Source organism: Oncorhynchus clarkii, chromosome 4, assembly GCF_045791955.1.
Source record: "Oncorhynchus clarkii lewisi isolate Uvic-CL-2024 chromosome 4, UVic_Ocla_1.0, whole genome shotgun sequence".
Taxonomy (NCBI): Eukaryota; Metazoa; Chordata; class Actinopteri; order Salmoniformes; family Salmonidae; genus Oncorhynchus; species Oncorhynchus clarkii.
The window spans coordinates 71,404,818-71,425,998 of record NC_092150.1 but is presented as its reverse complement, the minus strand read 5'-3'; the positions used below and the strand labels follow the sequence as shown (position 1 = coordinate 71,425,998).

Sequence of the window (21,181 nt, the reverse complement as noted above, 5' to 3'; positions counted from 1 at the left end):
TGCTATGGTGACCAGCGAGCTGAGATAAAGGGGACTTTACCTAGCAGGGTCGTGTAGATGACATGGAGCCAGTGGGTTTGGCGATGAGTATGAAGCGAGGGCCAGCCAACGAGAGCGTACAGGTCGCAATGGTGGGTAGTATATGGGGCTTTGGTGACAAAACGGATTGCACTGTGATAGACTGCATCCAATTTGTTGAGTAGGGTATTGGAGGCTATTTTGTAAATGACATCGCCAAAGTCGAGGATTGGTAGGATGGTCAGTTTTACAAGGGTATGTTTGGCAGCATGAGTGAAGGATGCTTTGTTGCGAAATAGGAAGCCAATTCTAGATTTAACTTTGGATTGGAGATGTTTGATATGGCTGGAAGGAGAGTTTACAGTCTAACCAGACACCTAAGTATTTGTAGTTGTCCACGTATTCTAAGTCAGAGCCGTCCAGAGTAGTGATGTTGGACAGGCGGGTAGGTGCAGGTAGAGATCGGTTGAAGAGCATGCATTTAGTTTTACTTGTATTTAAGAGCAATTGGAGGCCACGGAAGGAGAGTTGTATGGCATTGAAGCTTGCCTGGAGGGTTGTTATCACAGTGTCCAAAGAAGGGCCAGAAGTATACAGAATGGTGTCGTCTGCGTAGAGGTGGATCAGAGACTCACCAGCAGCAAGAGCGACCTCATTGATGTATACATAGAAGAGAGTCGGTCCAAGAATTGAACCCTGTGGCACCCCCATAGAGACTGCCAGAGGTCCGGACAGCAGACGACGGATGATGGACCTTCAATGCTGTAGAAATGTTTTGGTACCCTTCCCCATATCTGTGCCTCAACACAATCCTGTCTCGGAGCTCTACAGACAGTTCCTTCGGCCTCATGGCTTGGTTTTTGCGCTGACATGCACTGTCAACTGTAGGACCTTATATAGACAGGTGTCTGCCTTTCCAAATCACGTCCAATCAATTGCATTTATCATAGGTGGACTCCAATCAGGTTGTAGAAACATCTCAAGGATGATCAATGGAAACAGGACGCACCTGAGCTCAATTTCGAGTCTCATAGCAAAGGGTCTGAATACTTATGTAAATAAGGTATTTCTGTTTTATTTTTTATACATTTGCAAAAAAAAAATCTATAAACCTGTTTTCACTTTGTCATTGTGGGGTATTGTGTGTAGATTGCTGAGGAAAAAGTTGTTTTTTTTAGCCTATTTTAAGGTAAGGCTTTAACGTAACAAATTGTGGGAAAAGACAAGGGGTCTGAATACTTTCCGAAGGCAATGTACATCAATCAAAACATGATGGAGAAAGAAAATTGTCGGTATTCATATCAATATTCTTCTGTATTTCCTTCATCATTTCAGCACGATGTGCCTAGAAAGCCTGTTCGTGTAAATGTTCTATAGCTCTGATATAGCCTTGAAGAAGAACCTCAGTACATAACACACTGTCATTTCTTAAAGAATAGCATTACATCCATTAAAACATGGCAGAAATAAAACTATGTGTCAGTGTTTTGATGAAGATATTGTAATCATATTCATTTATTTTTGTCTCGTTTTGCATTCTGTTGTCTTTTTCATTTTCAGGAGAGCTAATTGGTGTATGGACTATCTGCTCAGGCAGACTGAGAAGGCCATGCAGGACATGGACCCTGACTCGGAGGAGACTGATTTTGAGGACTATGCAATGGACCCCACAGTTGGTAGTCTTCTGGATGACTTCACCACCACTACTGCTGACTTCTCTGCTGCAATCTCCACCCAGGCTGCTCCCACTGCAGTCCAACCTGCTTCCTCCAGTGCCAAGTCGGCTGCCACCAGTACCTGGCCTACTTCCCCCACAGCCCAGTCTGCTGCCACCAGTACCTGGCCTACTTCCCCCACAGCCCAGTCTGCTGCCAGTCAACTACACCCATGCAAAAAACTTGATTGGTTTGATCAGTGGCAACGCGTCACTAGATTCCAGATAGACTCTGCTGTACTCCAGCCCTTTTAATTCTTCTAAAATTAGGGTCTTGATTCAATCAGATTGAGCGTTACCCCGCGGTTGCTCTTGTGTGTCACAAACCACTCCCTTCCTTCCCACTTGGCACACACTGGTTGAATCAACGTTGTGTCCACATCAATTCAATGAAATTACGTTGAACCAACATGGAATAGACGTTGAATTGAGGTCTGTGCCCAGTGGGTTATTATTCCTACTAAGTTAGAAGTTCAAAACGATGATATGGGGGGGATTTAAAACCTGTCAATCTAGGGCCTATAGCCTACAACAGAACATCACGCCTTCAAGTGTTTGAACTTGTAACATGGCTGCAGGAACTTCTAATGTCGCTGCATGGGATTTGCCGGATATAAAGTCGGGTGGTTTCATTGCATCCAATGGCAATGTAGGTGATAACATTTTCACAGAAAGAGTGAAATTGCTTTCAATACCTCATGCTAATTTGCATTGCGTAGCAGTGGGGGCAATAAAGCAGAGGCATCCTATTAGAAGAGTTGGAGGCGTGGCTTTCAGTGTGCGAATGTCATTACAGTTAAAGTGTTATGTTTTAATATTATCAAGCTTATACCTATACTCTGCCAGCACTGAATCACAAATTATATTTGTATAAGTGCATGTGATATGAAAGACCATGGAAAGGTTTCCATTGTCGAGATTGCCACCATTTGGTTACAATATTGTAGCCAGTAAATTTGAACTATTATAAAGAATGTATTTGGTAAATCGTGAAATTAGTTCATGTTATGGAACCAACTTAATATCTTTATTTACAGGAAATGTATCTAATTGCTTGTAACCCAATTAAAGTAATTTGGATAGGTAACTCCAAAGTGAAAAATCGACTTTTATTTGTTTTACTTTTATTTATTAACCGTTATTTAAGTCAGTTGAGAACAAATTCTTATTTACAATGACGGACTACCAAAAGGCCTCCTGCTGGGATTAAAAATAAAAATACATGTACAAAATATTTTTTTAAATGGGTTGTATTAACATTAAATATTAGTTTGTATCTATGTTGTTTGTTAGGTTTAACCAAATGGGAAAGCAAGTTGAGTGTTGAAGGAATAGGTTACAACATGAAATATAGATTTATTAATAATAAAATATAACAGTTGACATTTAATCATAAATTTGGTTTCAACAAATGTAGTTAGGTTTACTCAACAACAAAAAATAACTTATTTACTTGTAACCAGTTTTTAAAAAATTGGGGGGTGCATATCAAAAACTCTGGTGATGATCAGGTGTACTTTGCACACCACTTGTTTGGTTCAACCTGGTCTTGCGCAAGACGAGATGGGGTTGTGTAATGTGTTTGAGCAGAAAGGTGAACACTCCCGCTTTAGTACGTGCTTGGACAAGGCACGAGCTTGTTTGTACAGTAGAACATTGAATTGTTCTTACTTCGAGCTTCTGGACATTTGAGCACTGCGCGAACATGGATTGGTAACGTGGGACCCCTTTACATCCTGAATACAGTTTTGGAATGCCAGCTAGGGTAGTGTTTTGAAAGCAAAAACCAACAATATGACTAACAAAGGTGTAGATGCCACTAGAATTCTAGAGAAGGGTCCGGAATACCTTCGGAAACAGATGGAACTGGAGAGCGAGGAGACTGGACGCATGAGCGCAGTGGAGATGCTTGCCGCAAGTAAAAAACAGTATGTCAAAAGTCAACAGGTGTTCAACTCGATACAGGAGCCCGTGGTTAGTTTTGGATCTGCCTCTGTTAGTAGTAACGGATCGTCTAACCGGGGCTCCGACATGAACTGTAGGAACAGTGGGAGGAATTCGCCTGCGGGTACAAGCAGTGTGCAAGGAGGGCCTTCGCCGCCGGAGGACAAAAATGCGGTGCATCGGACGAGCTCCAAAAGAAGAGACTCACTTTTACTGTACCGACAGAAATGTGAACTTGTGAAAGCATCGACGCGTGAGAAAAATAAACTGAATTTGGGGCGCAGGTTGTTGCTCAGCTCTCTGGATAAGGCAAGTTTACTACCTGAGGCATCAGGTAAGGTATGTGAGGCAGATGAAATGTATACCAAATTTACGACACCCGAAGGACTTTCCAAGGAATGTGATTCAAAGGCTGGCTATTCGAAACCCATACAGCCAGAAACACAATCTCCATCCACAGATGAAGAATGGACGGACATAAACGTGTCCCCAGGTGTGATGCAGAGACCCACTCACAAAAGAGTAGCGGAAGTTCAGAGGAGGACTCGCAAAGGGGTCGGCCGTTCTCACTCTGACATCAGCTCAAGATATTCCAAAAACTTTGCCGACTTTGATGCCTTCTTCAAATACTGCGGACTGAATGGCGAAGTCATAGAGTCCCTGGGCAAAGATAACTTTTCCGCATGTTCGGATGAACGTGTCCATAAAATCCGAAGCGTCAGCATCTCGACGTCAGATGACGGGTTCACACGGAATAGTGGCGAGGACAGTAACGAAGGATTACTGGAAGAGGAGATGCATGAAACTGTTCGACAGGGGACATCGGTCATTGAGCGCAATGCCAGGATTATAAAATGGCTGTACAGCTGTAAAAATGCCAAAGAGTCTGGGAAGAAATTACGAGATCTAAACTGACATTTCTGTATTCAACGCCTACATATAGGCTTATTTAGCAGTGTAGGCCTCTCTATTAGGCTCTGCCTATAGGCTGCCTGTTTTAGGCCTAGTCCTACAACATAACCTTAGCTATTCCTTACCCACTAAAATGTTAAACTGCGTCTGCCTCTGAAATACTATATGACATTCCTGGCCTTCACACAATGTTTTCTTGGCTATTGCACAATAGGTTATATGTGTGTGTGTGTGTGTGTGTGTGTGTTTTTGTTTTACTAGCCTTGTGCGGAACAGAAGTCCTCACAAGGATAGTAAAATAAGGACAATTCAGGTAAGTGGAGGAAATGTTGCCTGTTCCCACAAGGAAAAAGGCAATTTTAGAGATAGGTGTTTGGGTTACAATTAGGGTTAGGGAAAATATGATTTTGAATGAGAATCAATTGTTTGGTCCCAACAAGGATAGTAAAAACAAACGTGTGTGTGATTTCACTGATCACTACTTCGCTGATAAAACACGTTTATTGGTTGTGTGTGAACGCTTGTGTTAGTACAAATGTTACAAGTCCAAATAGTCAACCAAGACAATCTGTGAGGTCTATCTTTGGACTAGGTTTTATTATTGCTGTTATTTTTATAGACATGACCTGTATTTCTGGTGGAAATAGACCTGTGTACAGTATGTGTTCTTATGTCAATTAAACCGTTAACCTCTTCCGGATTCCAATTTTCATGAACAGTTCTATTGGAATGCCAAAGCACATCTAGTTACTGCCACATTGTAGAATCATTAAACAGGTCACTCAATACTGGGCATAAATATCATTGTCTGAGCTCGAGGCAACCGGAACAAAGGTTTCTTGTCTCTCGGGCAGGTAGTCATGAAGCAGCCATGAGAGAGTGCACCTGGTCATTTGAAAATGTATTAGGTTAAAGGTCAATGATGGAATGTAACTGAATATCTCTTCCTTTTTTTTTCTTGCACATTCCGTCACTAGCACTCGTCTCAATTTCCCTCTCTCTCTGTTCTCCCCTCAACCCTACCTTCTTCACTCCCTGTAATTACAGCTCACAGGCAGTAACATGACAGGAAGAAAAGTGAGGAGGCGAGAGAACACAGAATCAAACACTCCTGTGTGTATATGGATTATACATTCTTTATACACATGTCCATCTGTTAGCACACACATCCCACTGGGCACAAGCTGGTTGAATCAACGTTGTTTCAATGTAATTTGTCAATGTATTGTGATGTGGAATCCATGTGGAAAATACATTGGATTTGAAAAAAGTAAACAACGTTAACTGTTCTTTTGAGGGGGACATTTCAACCACAGAATTATGTCATCATGGTAACCAATTTTTAACATAGACAAACCTTGTATTAAATATGTTGAAGTTGTACACTTATGAAACAACATCAGATCTTCAACATTATATCCACTATCAAAAAACTAAACAATAGGCTGAGCAGTACCTCCTACTGGAGAATTGAGCTATCTACATCTATCCATTATGTCCCCCCTCCAGGGTTTTAACCAAGCCCTGCCTCATTTATCTTTGATATTTGTCACCCACTACTACCAATGTGCTATCGTGAGAATGATTATTGAGAGATCTCTTAATAAGTGGGCGACAGGTAGCCTATCGGTTAAGAACGTTGGGCCAGAAACTGAAAGGTTGCTGGTTCCAATACACCAGGTGAAAACTGTCAATGTGCCCTTAAGCAAGGCACTTAACCCTAACTGCTCTGATAAGTTGCTTAGTCTGTTAAAGGACTAAAATGTAAATGTAGTGACTAGATTCACTGTAGCTATCAAAGTCATTCTAAAGGGAAGGCTTAACAGAGCAAATGAAGTGTAAGCAGACTTTACAAATCATCCAGTATTTCATCAATGATACTATTTTGGCCTATATACTGTAGCATTGGCAAAGTCATCAACAGCTCTTGTTTTAAATTTAACCCCAGGGTTCAACTAAAAATACACAATACATATACAATGCATTTGGAAAGTATTCAGACCCCTTGACTTTTTCCACATTTTTGTTACGTTACAGCCTTATTCTAAAATGGATTCAATTGGGTTTTTTCCTCATCAATCTACACACACATAATGACCAAGCAAAAACAGGGTTAGACATTTTAGCAAATTTATTACAAATGAAAAATAACACATTTACATATCACATTTACCCTTTTCTTTGTACTTTGTTGAAACACCCAAGATCTCTGGCTGGGCCACTCAAGGACATTCAGAGACTTGTCACTCCTGCGTTGCCAAACGGGCTGTCATGTGCCTTTTACTGAGGAGTGGCTTCCGTCAGGCCACTCCACCATAAAGGCCGGATTGGTAGAGGGCTGCAGAGATGGTTGTCCTTCTCGAAGGTCCTCCCATCTCCACAGAGGAACTCTGGAGCTCTGTCAGAGTGACCATCGGGTTCTTGCTCACCTCATTGACCAAGGCTCTTCTGCCCTGATTGCTCAGTTTGGCCAGGCTGCCAACTCTAGAAAGAGTCTTGGTGGTTCCAAACGTCCTCCACTTAAGAATGATGAAGGCCACTGTGTTCTTGGGGACCTTCAATGCTGCAGAAATGTTTTGGTACCCTTCCCCAAATCTGTGCATTGACAAAATCCTGTCTCGGATCTCTACAGACAATTCCTTCGACCTCATGGCTTGGTTTTTGCTCTGATATGCACTGTCAACTGTGGGACCTTATATAGAAAGGTGTGTGCCTTTCCAAATCATGTCCAATCAATTGAATTTACCACAGGTAAACAATCAGGTTGTAGAAACATCTCAAGGATGATCAATGGAAACAGGATGCACCTGAGCTCAATTTCGAGTCTCATAGCAAACAGTCTGAATACTTATGTAAATAAAGTATTTCTGGGGGTTTTCTTGTAATAAATTTGCTAACATTTCTAAAAACCTGTTTCGTTTTTTAATTATGGTGTATTGTGTGTAGATTGATGAAGATTGCATTTTATTTAATCCATTTTAGAATAAGGCTGTAATGTGGAAAAGATCAAGAGGTTTGAATACTTTCTGAATGCACTGTAAGCATAGGGTTTTCATGCTTTGATTGATGTCAAATGTAATCCTCATGTTAATAATGAATATGTTGGATTCACATCTCCATTTCAACCAAAAATCTAAGTTAAAGAATAGGACTAAATCAATCAAACTTTATTTAAAATGCAGTTAAAGTTTGATTTGATTTATTCCTATTCTTTAACTTAGATTTTTGGTTGAAATGGAGAATCCAATTTATCAAATATTATTTTGTAAACAAACTGGAATTAAAGTCAGACTAAGTCAGTGGCACATAATATACATCTTCTTCTTATGTTAATATTTGGTTGCGTTGACAACCAAACACAATTCAATATCACTTTTGCAATTCAGTAAACAGCTTATTAACTTGTCAACAATTTAACAAATAATATGTTGGATTAACGGTCTCCAACTAAACCAAAAATAAAAGTTAAAGAATAGAATTAGGCCAGTGGCTCTGATGAAACTATTCAAGCATTAGATACATCGCCTTTAAATGTTGATATTTGGTTGTGTTGTAAACCTAGTGATAACACATTGAGAATTTAAAGAACTTCAGTCTTTTTGAGTGAGTGAATAAAGGTTTACATCTTATTGATCAACATCTCAACCACAAATGACACACATTTTCACTTTAAAATAACGTGGTGTGCCAAGTGGGATGTTATTACACACGTTTATTTGCCAATTGTCCTAATCAGGCCATCATTAACGCCCCTCCACTCACAAACGTGCTGTTTCCTGTCTGTTGTAGGCAGGTACACACTTTTCAGCCTCACCTATGTTATGGGCACACCCATGTCTCCTCCAGAGTTCCCTAGAAGGGGCTGACAGCAGCACAGGGACAAGTATCATCCTGCCTCTACACTCCCAAGCATTCAGATGACTGCAACACTACTGTAAAAACCAATCACACTTCCCTCTACTGTACCTGCACCCCACCATACCCCTGTCTGTACATTATGCCCTGAATCTATTCTACCACGCCCAGAAATCTGCTCATTTTATTCTCTGTCCCCAACCTCACTAGACGACCAGTTTTGATAGCCTTTAGCCGTACCCTCATCCTACTCCTGCTCTGTTCCTCGGGTGATGTGGAGGTTAACCCAAGCCCTGCGTGTCCCCAGGTACTCTCATTTGTTGACTTCTGTAACCCGAAAAAGCGTTTGTTTCATGCATGTTAACATCAGAAGCCTCCTCCCTAAGGTTATTTTACTCAATGCTTTATCACACTCTGCCAACCCTGATGTCCTTGCTGTGTCTGAATTCTGGTTTAGGAAGGCCACCAAAAAATTGGAGATTTCCATAACTAACTACAACATTTTCCATCCAAAAGAACTGCCAAAGGGGGAGGAGTTGCAATCTACTCCAGAGATAGCCTGCAAAGTTCTGTCATACTATCCAGGTCTATGCCCAAACAGTTCGAGCTTCTAATTTTAAAAATTAATCTCTCCAGAAATAAGTCTCTCACTTTGCCGCCTGTTATAGACCCCCCTCAACTCCCAGCTGTGCCCTGGACACCATATGTGAATTGATTGCCCCCCATCTATCTTCAGAGTTTGTACTGTTAGGTGACCTAAACTGTTATATGCTTAACACCCCGGCAGTCCTACAAACTAAGCTAGATGCCCTCAATCTCACACAAATGATCAAGGAACCCACCAGGTACAACCCTAAATCCGTAAACATGGGCACCCTCATAGATATTATCGTGACCAACTTGCCCTCCAAATACTGTTTTCAATCAGGATCTCAGCGATCACTGCCTCATTGCCTGCATCCGCTATGGGTCCATGGTCAAACAACCACCCCTCATCACTGTCAAACGCTTCCTTAAACACTTCTGCGAGCAGGCCTTTCTAATCTACCTGGCCCAGGTATCCTGGAAGGATATTGACCAAATCCCGTCAGACGAGGATGCCTGGTCGTTCTTTAAAAGTAATTTCCTCACCATCTTAAATAAGCATGCCCCTTTCAAAAAAATTTAGATTAAGAACAGATCTAGCCCTTGGTTCACTCCAGACGTGACTGTCCTTGACCAGCACAAAAACATCCTGTGGCGAACTGCACTAGCATTGAATAGTCCACTGCGATATGCAACTTTTCAGGGAAGTCAGGAACTAATACACGCAGTCAGTCAGGAAAGCAAAGACTAGCTTTTTCAAACCGAAATTTGCATCCTGTAGCTCTAATTCCCAAAAAGTTTTGGAACACTGTAAAGTCCATGGAGAATAAGAGGACCTCCTCCCAGCTGCCCACTGCACTGAGGCTAGGTAACACTGTCACCACCCTATCACAGTTCCTTCCCCATGGTTTAAAAACCCCATCATTTGTTTGTTCAAGAGCTCAATCTTTTTGTAATGCCATGTTGGTAGATCTCTGCTCTTGATAGATTTCAGTAGCTCAATCTCTTTGTAATGCCATGTTGGTAGATAGCTGTTCTATATAGATTTCAGTAGCTCAATCTTTGTAAATGCCATGTTTGTAGACCTCTGTTTTGCACGCGCACCTCCATAGCACTTTGTCATCACCTGTGAGTATTGTTTTGGTTATGGTGTTTGTTTGTTGCTGGTGGGAAAAGGGGGAAACCAAGACAAGTCGCCCATGGGCATACACTACCCGTAGGTGAACTTTGTTAAATACACTAGTTAGAACTGGGCGGACCACCCACTGTATTTTGGTTAGTTAGCTGTTGTTGAAATAGGCTAGTCTAGCTTAGGGGTGTTTTGAATACTTATTGTTTCTTTCCTTGGGTCCAGCTCAGCCCCTTTTTCCTGCTCCCCCCATTACCGTGTGTTTTACAATAAACCCTGAGTTTGACGGTATAATTTCAGTTGTCCTGGTTATTACGTTCACACGTACTTTGTCACAATTATAATTTACATGAGTTATGTTACGCGTCTCACTACCATCCCCCCTAGACTCAAGAAGCATTTCTCTACGGCTGGCCATGCTTTCCTCCTGGCTACCCCAACCCCAGCCAACAGCTCCGCGCCCCCCGCAGCTACTTGCCCAAGTCTCACCCGCTTCTCCTTCACCCAAATCCAGATAGCAGATGTTCTGAAAGAGCTGCAAAACCTGGACCCGTACAAATCAGCTGGGCTAGACAATCTGGACCCTCTCTTTCTAAAATTATCCGTCGCCATTGTTGCAACCCCTATTACCAGTCTGTTCAACCTCTCTTTCGTATCGTCCGAGATCCCTAAAGATTGGAAAACTGCCACGGTCATCCCCCTCTTCAAAGGGGGTGACACTCTAGAACCAAACTGTTATAGACCTATATCCATCCTGCCCTGCCTTTCTAAAGTCTTCGAAAGCCAAGTTAATAAACAGATCACTGACCATTTCGAATCCCACCGTACCTTCTCTGCTGCGCAATCCGGTTTCTGAGCTGGTCACGGGTGCACCTCAGCCACGCTCAAGGTACTAAACGATATCATAACCGCCATCGATAAAATACAGTACTGTGCATCTGTCTTCATCGATCTGGCGAAGGCTTTCAACTCTGTCAATCAACGTATTCTTATCGGCAGACTCAACAGCCTTGGTTTCTCAAATGACTGCCTCGCCTGGTTCACCAACTACTTCTCAGACAGAGTTCAGTGTGGAACACTGTAAAGTGTGGAACACACTCAAACCGGAGGGCCTGTTGTCCGCACCTCTGGCAGTCACTATGGGGTACCACAGGGTTCAATTCTCGGGCCAACTCTTTTCTCTGTATATATCAACAATGTTGCTCTTGCTGCTGGTGATTCCCTGATCCATCTCTACGCAGACGACACCCTTCTGTAGACATCTGGCCCTTCTTTGGACACTGTGTTAACTAACCTCCAGACGAGCTTCAATGCCATACAACACTCCTTCCGTGGTCTCCAACTGCTCTTAAACACGAGTAAAACCAAATGCATGCTTTTCAACCGTTCGCTGCCCGCACCCGCCCGCCCGATTAGCATCACTACTCTGGACGGTTCTGACTTAGAACATGTGGACAACTATAAATACCTAGGTGTCTGGCTAGACTGTAAACTATCCTTCCAGACTCATAGTAAACATCTCCAATCCAAAATTAAATGTAGAATCGGCTTCCTATTTCGCAACAAAGCCTCCTTTACTCACGCCGTCAAACATATGCTCGTAAAACTGACTATCCTACCGATCCTCGACTTTGGCGATGTTATTTACAAAATAGCTTCCAATACTCTACTCAGCAAACTGGATACAGTCTATCACAGTGCCATCCGTTTTGTCACCAAAGCCCCTTACACCCCCCACCACTGCGACTTGTATGCTCTAGTCGGCTGGCCCTCGCTACATATTTGTCGCCAGACCCACTGGCTCCAGGTCATCTATAAGTCTATGCTAGGTAAAGCTCCGCCTTATCTCACCTCACTGGTCACGATAACAACACCCACCCGTAGTATGCGCTCCCCAAAGCCAACACCTGCTTTAGCTGCCTTTCCTTCCAGTTCTCTGCTGCCAATGACTGGAACGAATTGCAAAAATCGCTGAAGCTGGAGACTTATATTTCCCTCACTAACTTTAAACATCAGCTATCTGAGCAGCTAACCGATCGCTGCAGCTGTACATAACCCATCTGTAAATAGCCCACCCAATCTACCTACATCATCCCCATATTGTTTTTATTTACTTTTCTGCTCTTTTGCACACCCGTATTTCTACTTGCACATCATCATCTGCTCATCTATCACTCCAGTGTTAATTTACTAAATTATAATTACTCCTTTACTATGGCCTGTTTATTACCTTACCTCCTCACGCCATTTGCACACACTATATATAGACTTTATTTTTTTCCGATTGTGTTATTGACTGTACTCTTGTTTAATCCATGTGTAACTCTGTGTTGTTGTTTCTGTCGCACTGCTTTGCTTTATCTTGGCCAGGTCGCAGTTGTAAATGAGAACTTGTTCTCAACTAGCCTACCTGGTTAAATAAAGGTGAAATATATATATATATATATATATATATATATATATATATATATATATATATATATATATATATATATATATATATATTAACTCCAGTTTAGAGCAAAGGTTATTTGTGGTTTGATGTACATTTGAAGGTAGCCCCTAGGAGGCAGCATCAGATTGGAACTGGGTCTTGCTCTCCATAACAATCCTAAACAATATATGTGGCCAATGTCTTTCTTACTGTTTGAGCTGCTTATCTGCGTGAAGTTAGTTTTCATGATACATCCCATAGTAATATCTGATTTAAGAAAATCTGACTAAAATGAGATCACAAAATAAAAATATATTATGTGAATTGCATCAGGGCATGCTTGCGGTCCAATGTAGAATGTTACTCACTCTGTGGAAGTGCCCTTACAACAAGGCCCGGAGTTTGTGTGTGCATGTGCTGACACCTAAAAAAAAGAGACAATGTTGATGTAGTTGATGTAATCAAAATATTTATTGATTTAAATGTGCAGTAGAAGAATAATACACTTTAAGGGGGCAGGAAGCCCACTTAAATCTGCAGGAATGAGTCTTAGACAGTCCCGGACGATGCCATAGGGTGGTACTGTGGTGTCATGTCAGAAGTCAACTCCCACTCGCAATGGGTCCTAGTGCTGTCTGATGTCTGGCAGCACTCTTCACCAAAGCTTACCAGCTTTTGTCCACTTTACTTACCTGGTAGAACTTTGTAGCTGAATCCCAAATGTACCTTAGGGAAGTAAACACCAACTTACTATTGGAGCAGCCTGGTCCCAGAACTGTTTGTGCTCTTGTCAACTCCAATGATGTCATTGTCAAGTGAGCCAAACATGCTTGGAATGACATTGAGAGACAAGGGGCTGGCATGATAACATAAACAGACTCTTAGGCTACTGTTGGAGACCCACATGATTAAAAGCTACTTAACTATAGCTTCACCAATGGTTACTACTTATTGGCAAATAAAAACATTAGAAAAGTATTCAGACCCCTTCCCTTTTTCCAATTCTTGTTACGTTACAGCCTTATTCTAAAATGGACTAAATAAAACAAATTCTCAACAATTTACACACAATACCCCATCGTGACAAAGCAAAAACGGGTTTTTAGAAATGTTAGCAAATTTATTCAAAATAAAAAACAGAAAAACCTTATTTACATAAGTATTAGGACCCTTTGCTATGAGACTCAAAATTTTATTGAATTGTTTCTACAACTTGATTGGACTCCACATGTGGTAAATTCAATTGACTGGACATGATTTGGAAAGGCACACACCTGTTTATATAAGGTCCCACAGTTGACAGTGCAAAAAACCAAGCCATGAGGTCGAAAGAATTGTCCGTAGAGCTCCGAGACAGGATTGTGTCAAGGCACAGATCTGGGGAAGGGTACCAAAAAATGTCAGCAGCATTGAACACAGTGGCCTCCATCATTCTTAACTGGAAGTTTGGAACCACCAAAACTCTTCCTAGAGCTGGCTGCCCAGCCAAACTGAGCAATCGGGGGAGAAGGGCCTTGGTCAGGTAGGGGACCAAGAACCCAATGCTCACTCTGACAGACTTCCAGAGTTCCTCTGTGGAGATATGAGAACATTTCAGGCCTTTATGGTAGAGTGGCCTGATGGAAGCCACTCCTCAGTAAAAGGCACATGACAGCCTGCTTGGAGTTTGTCAAAAGGCACCTAAAGGACTCTCAGACCATGAGAAACAAGATTCTCTGGTCTGATGAAACCAAGATTGAACTCTTTGGCCTGAATGCAAAGCGTAACATCTGGACAAAACCTGGCACCATCATGATATGGGGAAGTTCTTTCAACGGCAGCGACTGGGAGACTAGTACAGAGAGATCCTTAATGAAAACCTGCTCCAGTGCCCTCAGGAATTCAGACTGGGGCGAAGTGTCACTTTCCAACAGTACAACGACCCTAAGCACACAGCAAAGACAACACAGGAGTGGCTTTGGGATAAGTCTCTGAATGTCCTTGAGTGGCCCAGCCAGAGCCTGGACTTGAACCCGATCGAACATCTCTGGAGAGACATGAAAATAGCTGTGCAGCGACGCTCCCCATCTAACCTGTCAGAGCTTGAGAGGATCTGCATTGAAGAATAGGAGAAACTCCCCAAATACAGGTTTTCCAAGCTTGTAGCATCATACCCAAGAATACTCGAGGCTGTAATCGCTGTCAAATGTGCTTCAACAAAGTCCTGAGCAAAGGGTCTGAATACTTATGTAAATGTCATATTTCCGTTTTTGTTGAAATTGAAATTTGCTAAAAAAACAAACAAAAAACTGTTTTTGCTTTGTCATTATGGGGTGTTGTGTGTAGATTGATGAGGAGAAAAACTATTTAATCCATGTTAGAATAAGGCTGTAATGTAACAAAATGTTGAAAAAGTCAAGGGATCTGAATACTTTCCGAATGCACTGTAGCTGTCAAGCTGTTATTTTCATCCTATAGCTTACATTGGCTAGTTGTAATGGTTGGTAGGTTACTCAGAGTGAAAGATGCATTTGAAACAAAAGCCCAATGATGAGTGAGTGACACGAACTGTCCCACTTGGCAGTGTTGTGCATGATGCTATTGTTTGGTGATATCTCGCAGGTCCCCCGCATCCCCCCTACCCTCCTATGTCCTGTGTGTCCCGTGCCCGTGTCCCCTGATGCTGAGCCCACATAATGGGTCACTGTCCTCAGTGGTAACAAGCTGATGCTTCAAAACAACTCAGAACCGCCAAGTTAAAATTTGTGTTAGTTTTTTTCCCGTAAAGCTTCCAATTGGTTGAGTCTGAAACTTTCCAAGTTGGAAAATCTGAGTCTATTGGTTCCTTCAAGACAACTCGGAAACCTGGGACCGCTGAGTTGAAATTTGGGTACGTTGTTTTGCGTAGAACTTCTTTTGCATAGAACTTCCTATTGGCTACACCCACAATAACATCTGCTAAATGTGTATGTGACCAATAAGATTTGATTTGATTTGAATAGATGTTGAGTTGACATCTGTGCCCAATGGGAAGGTTCTATCTGGCACAGAATGCATAATCATTTAATGGTGAAATAATGAGAATACTATTCCTTCTTTTTAATCACATCATCAAATATATAAATTAATGTTCATCAAAACATTTGTTAAAGCGATAGTTCCCTAAAATGACAAACAGTGATGTAGGGGAGGGTATGCGCGTGTATACGCCATATATACCCACTTATTTTTCAGGGGCATTGTGTATACTCACTTCTTAATCCCCACGATGCGTATCAAATGAGTGTAGTGTAGGTATACGCATATCAATTAATAAGGCTGATGGACTAGATCAGAACGTTTAGCTTAAAATGTTGATAAACTATCATTTCTTCATATTTTAGGTGCAGCAATGTGCACATGGTGGTAGGCCTACGCGTGAATGTTCCAAAATGCAATTTGCGGCACAGCACATGCAAGGGGTTTTATGGACCGATATGAAAACATCCAGTTCGAAATTTAGAAAGAGGGGAGATGTAAAAACTATCCTGCATTGCAGATTGACTAGGATAATGCCAATATGTGCTGGACAATGAAAAAAAAAACGTTTAAAAATAAACAATAGAACAGGAGAATGTACACTACAGGCAAAACGTTTTAGAACACCTACTCTTTCAAATGTTTTTCTTTATTTTTTACTATTTTCTACATTGTAGAATACTAGTGAAGACCTTAAAACTATGAACGAACACATATGGAATCAAAAAGTAACCAAAAAGGTGTTTTAAAAAATCTAAATATAGTAGCCACCCTTTTCCTTGATGACGGCTTTGCACACTTGGCATTCTCTCAACCAGCTTCTGCTTTTCCAACAGTCTTGAAGGAGTTCCCACATATGCTGAGCACTTGTTGGTTGCTTTTCCTTCACTCTGCGGTAAGACTCATCCCAAACCATCTCAATTTGGTTGAGGTTGGTGATTGTGGAGGCCAAGTCATCTGATGCAGCACTCCATCACTTTCATTCTTGTTAAAATAGCCCTTACATTGTCTGGAGGTGTGTTGGGTCATTGTCATGTTGAAAAACAAATGATAGTCCCACTGAACCCAAACCAGATGGGATGGCTTATCGCTGTAGAATGCTGTGGTAGCCTTGCTGGTTAAGTGTGCCTTGAATTCTAAATCAATCACTGACACTGTCACCAGCAAAGTACCTCCACACCATAACACCTCCTCCTCCATGCTTTATGGTGGGAAATACACATGCACAAAGACATGGCAGTTGGAACCAAAAATCTCCAATTTGAACACCAGACCAAAGGACAGATTTCCACCGGTCTAATGTCTCCTCTGAACAGTTGATGTTGAGATGTGTCTCTTACTTGAACTCTGTGAAGCATTTATTTAGGCTGCAATTTCTGAGTCTGGTAACTCTAATGAACTTATCCTCTGCAGCAGAGGTAACTCTGGGTCTTCCATTCCTGTGGCAGTCCTCAGTTTCATCATAGCGCTTGATGGTTTTAGCGACTCCGCTTGAAGAAACTTTAAAAGTTCTTGAAAATAGTCTTAAAGTAGTGATGGACTGTCATTTCTCTTTGCTTATTTAAGCTGTTCTTGCCATAATATGGACTTGGTCTTTAACCAAATAGGGCTATCTTCTGCATACCATCCCTAGCTTGTCACAACACAGCTGATTGGCTCAAACGCATTAAGAAGGGAAGAAATTCCACAAACAAACTTTTAAGAAGGCACACCTGTTAATTAAAATGCCTTCCAGGTGACTACCTCATGAAGCTGGTTGAGAGAATGCCAAGAGTGTGCAAAACAGTCATCGGATAAGGATGGCTATTTGAAGAATCTCAAATATAAAATATATTTAGATTTGTTTAACACTTTTTTGGTTACTAAATGATTCCGTATGTGTTATTTCATAGTTTTGATGTCTTCACTATCACTCTACAATGTAAAAAAAAATGTAAAAAATAAAGAAAAACCTTTGAATGAGTAGGTGTTCTAAAACTTTTGACTGGTAGTGTATGAGGAAGTCTTCATTAAAAAATTGCCTCCAAATTTCTAGGGTAGGATTTCGTCGATAGGCTACTTTGAAGCAAGGTAAGACATGCCTAATAATATGAAGTAAAACATCCAGGTTTCAAACAATGAAGGAACAGGAAAAATAAAGTGATGCTAATGATAGGCCTAACTGTCTTCTGGTAGATGGAAAGGCTTTTTCCCAGAAACCTTCTTAATTAAATGTTAACAAAGTAGCCTACCTGGCAGAACAATATCATGATTATTTGCATCAATCCAGTGGCCATTTGTTTTACGAACTCCATCTCATGTGCTACTGAAATGCTAAACTAACAACAATTAAAGGGTAACTACACTCAAAAATCGAAATTGATGTCTCCTGATGTGTTGTAAGCATTTTTATGGACATCCAATTGTGTTGTTTTCTAATAAAAAAGGTGTGACTTTGAGAGCGTGACAGCCTTATTTATCTATATCAACAGTGTGAATACTATTAGCCTACTGCACAGTACAGCTTGGGTAGGCCTGACCAATATGGGATTTATAGTTTTAGGTCATTCAAAGTGTATATCACTGTTTCTCATAGAATTTTTCACATAGGGCGCCTTTCCTTCAACGAGCAGGTCATTTGGGAAATGTTTGGCAAAATTAGAGTATACCCACTTCTCCAGGCACCTCTACCATGGATAACTAGAAACATTGCTAAAGCATAGCTCTGGATGAGTAAACTGATATATTGGTATAACTGATATATCTGGTCTCTAACTCCCAAAGTCATTAAACTTGCTAGTTATCAATAAAATGTGGTTTGTAATTTTTATGAAATACCCTTTTCATCGAGGTTCTCATATTAATATAGATTTTAAAAAACAGTCACGGCTGGTTGTGACATAGCCTGAGGTTGAACCCCAGGCTGTAGTGACGCCGCAACACTGCACAACACTCCACTCAGGAGGCCCAATGTAGACATTTCTGACAGGTTGTAAATAGCTCTCTAAGGTATGTAATGACTAACACCGCAAGAGGAACTGATGATGCACTACCTTGTGCATTCTACTGTTACCTTTCAAGAGTAAGTTTAAAGCCCTCTCTTCTGACCCCTGGGCGCGCCCCACAGTTTGAGAACCACTGCTCTAAGGCACCTGTATTTATTTGTTTTTACCATAAAGAGCTTACATTATGCCCAGCCTTCTGAAAAAGTGGTGATATAAAGTAATTTAAAAAGAGTACATTTGCCATCAATAATCAAGGACTTGAGACAATAAGGTTCTATTTGCTACATGTATAGTTTTGAGATAATGAGTATTTTTCAAGTCCCAGATCTCAGAACTGTTTTGTGATGACTTCCTCTTTCATGACTCAAAAAGTACATTGCTTTCGGAAAGTTTTCAGACCACTTGACTTTTTCCACATTTTGTTACGTTACAGCTTTTTTCTAAAATGTGAAAATCATTTTCCCCCCTCAGTGTAGTGGTTAGAGCGTTGGACTAGTAACCGGAAGGTTGCAAGTTCAAACCAGCGAGCTGACAAGGTACAAATCTGTTGTTCTGCCCCTGAACAGGCAGTTAACACACTGTTCCTAGGCTGTCATTGAAAATAAGAATTTGTTCTTAACTGACTTGCCTGGTTAAATAAAGGTAAAATACATTTTTCCCCCTCATCGATCTACACACATACCCCATAATGACAAAGCAAAAACAGGTTTTTAGAATTGTTTTCAAATGTATTACAAATAAAAAACAGCCTAGAGTCTTCTTGTGTATGATGCTACAAGCTTGGCAAACCTGTATTTTGGGAGTTTCTGCCATTTTTCTCTATCCTCTCAAGCTCTGTCTGGTTGGATGGGGTGCATGGCTGCACAGCCATTTTCACATCTCTCCTGAGATGTTCGATCGGGTTCAAGTCTGGGCTCTGGCTGGGCCACTCAAGGACATTCAGAGACTTGTCCCGAAGCCACTCCTGCGTTGTCTTGGCTGTGTGCTTAGGGTCGTTGTCCTGTTGGAAGGTGAACCTTCACCCCCAGTCTGGAGTCCTGAGCACTCTGGAGCAGGTGTTCATCAAGGATGTCTCTGTACTTTGCTCTGTTCATCTTTCCCTTAATCCTGACTTGTCTCCCACTCTCTGCCGCTGAAAAACATCTCCACAGCATAATGCTGCCACCACCATGCTTCCCCGTAGGGATGGTGCCAGGTTTCCTCTAGACGTGACACTTGGCATTCAGGCCAAAGAGTTCAATCTCGGTGTCATCAGATCAGAGAATCTTGTTTCTCATGGTCTGAGAGTCCTTTAGGTGCATTTTGCAAACTCCAAGCGGGCTGTCATGTGCCTTTTACTGAGGAGTGGCTTCCTTCAGGACACTCTACCATAAAGGCATGATTGGTGGAGTGCTGCAGAGATGGTTGTCCTTCTCAAAGGTTCTCCCATCTCCACAGAGGAACTCTGGAGTTCTCTCAGAGTGACCATCATGTTCTTGGTCACCTCCCTACAAATGCTCTTCGATTGCTCAGTTAGGCCGGACGGCCAGCTCTAAGAAGAGTGTTGGTGCTTCCAAACTTCTTCCATTTAAGAATTATGGAGGCCACTATGTTCTTGGGGACCTTCGATGCTGCAGAATTTCTTTGGTACCCTCCCCAGATCTGTGCCTCGACACAATCCTATCTCGGATCTCTACGGACAATTCCTTCAACCTCATGGCTTGGTTTTTGCTCTGACATGCACTGTCAACTGTGGGACCTTATATAAACAGGTGTGCCTTTCCAAATAACGTCCAATCAATTGAATTTTCCACATGTGGAGTCCAGTAAAGTTGTAGAAACATCTCATTGATGATCAATGGAAACAGGATGCACCTGAGCTCAATTTCGAGTCTCATAGCAAAGGGTCTGAAAACATACAGTACCAGTCAAAAGTTTGGACACACCTACCTATTCAAGGGTTTTTCTTTATTTCACTATTTTCTACAATGTATAATAATAGTGAAGACATCAAAACTATGAAATAATACATATGGAATCACGTAGTAACCAAAAAAGTGTTACATTTTAGATTCTTCAAAGTAGTCACCCTTTGCCTTGATGACAGCTTTGCACATTCTTGGCATTCTCTCAACCAGCTTCATGAAGAATGATTTTCCAACAGTCTCTATGTTGAGCACTTGTTGGCTGCTTTTCCTTCACTCTGTGGTCCAACTCATCCCAAACCATCTCAATTGGGTTGAGGTTGGGTGATTGTGGATGCCAGGTCATCTGATGGAGCACTCCATCACTCTCCTTGGTCAAATAGCCATTACACAGCCTGGAGGTGTGTTTTGGGTCATTGTCCTATTTAAAAACAAATGATAGTCCCACTAAGCGCAAACCAGATGGGATGGCGTATCGCTACAGTAGCCATACTGGTTAAGTGTGCCTTGAATTCTAAATCAATCACTGACACTGTCACCAGCAAAAAACCTCCACACCATCACTCCTCCTTCTCCATGCTCCACGGTGGGAACCAGACATGCAGAGATCATCCGTTCACCTACTCTGCGTCTCACAAAGACACCGGTTGGAACCAAAAATCTAAAATTTGGACTTCATTTCCACCAGTCTAATGTCCATTGCTC

General features: G+C 41.6%; 2 protein-coding genes across 2 annotated transcripts in view; both read left to right on the top strand.

Annotated features, from left to right (window-relative positions):
- The window catches only part of LOC139407252 (kinesin family member 25), a 274,790-nt gene that overhangs the window by 153,236 nt on the left and 100,373 nt on the right, over positions 1–21,181 (top strand). The gene's annotated exons all lie outside the window — the stretch shown is intronic.
- On the top strand, positions 3,358–5,468 carry LOC139407823 (family with sequence similarity 110 member C). Its single transcript, XM_071151687.1, has one exon. It carries the CDS (start codon positions 3,527–3,529, stop codon positions 4,589–4,591), a length of 1,065 nt encoding a protein of 354 aa, XP_071007788.1. The 5' UTR covers positions 3,358–3,526; the 3' UTR covers positions 4,592–5,468.

Bases quoted from the DNA above. Each gene is read 5' to 3' on its own strand.
- LOC139407823 (XM_071151687.1), top strand. From the start codon at position 3,527: ATGACTAACAAAGGTGTAGATGCCACTAGAATTCTAGAGAAGGGTCCG.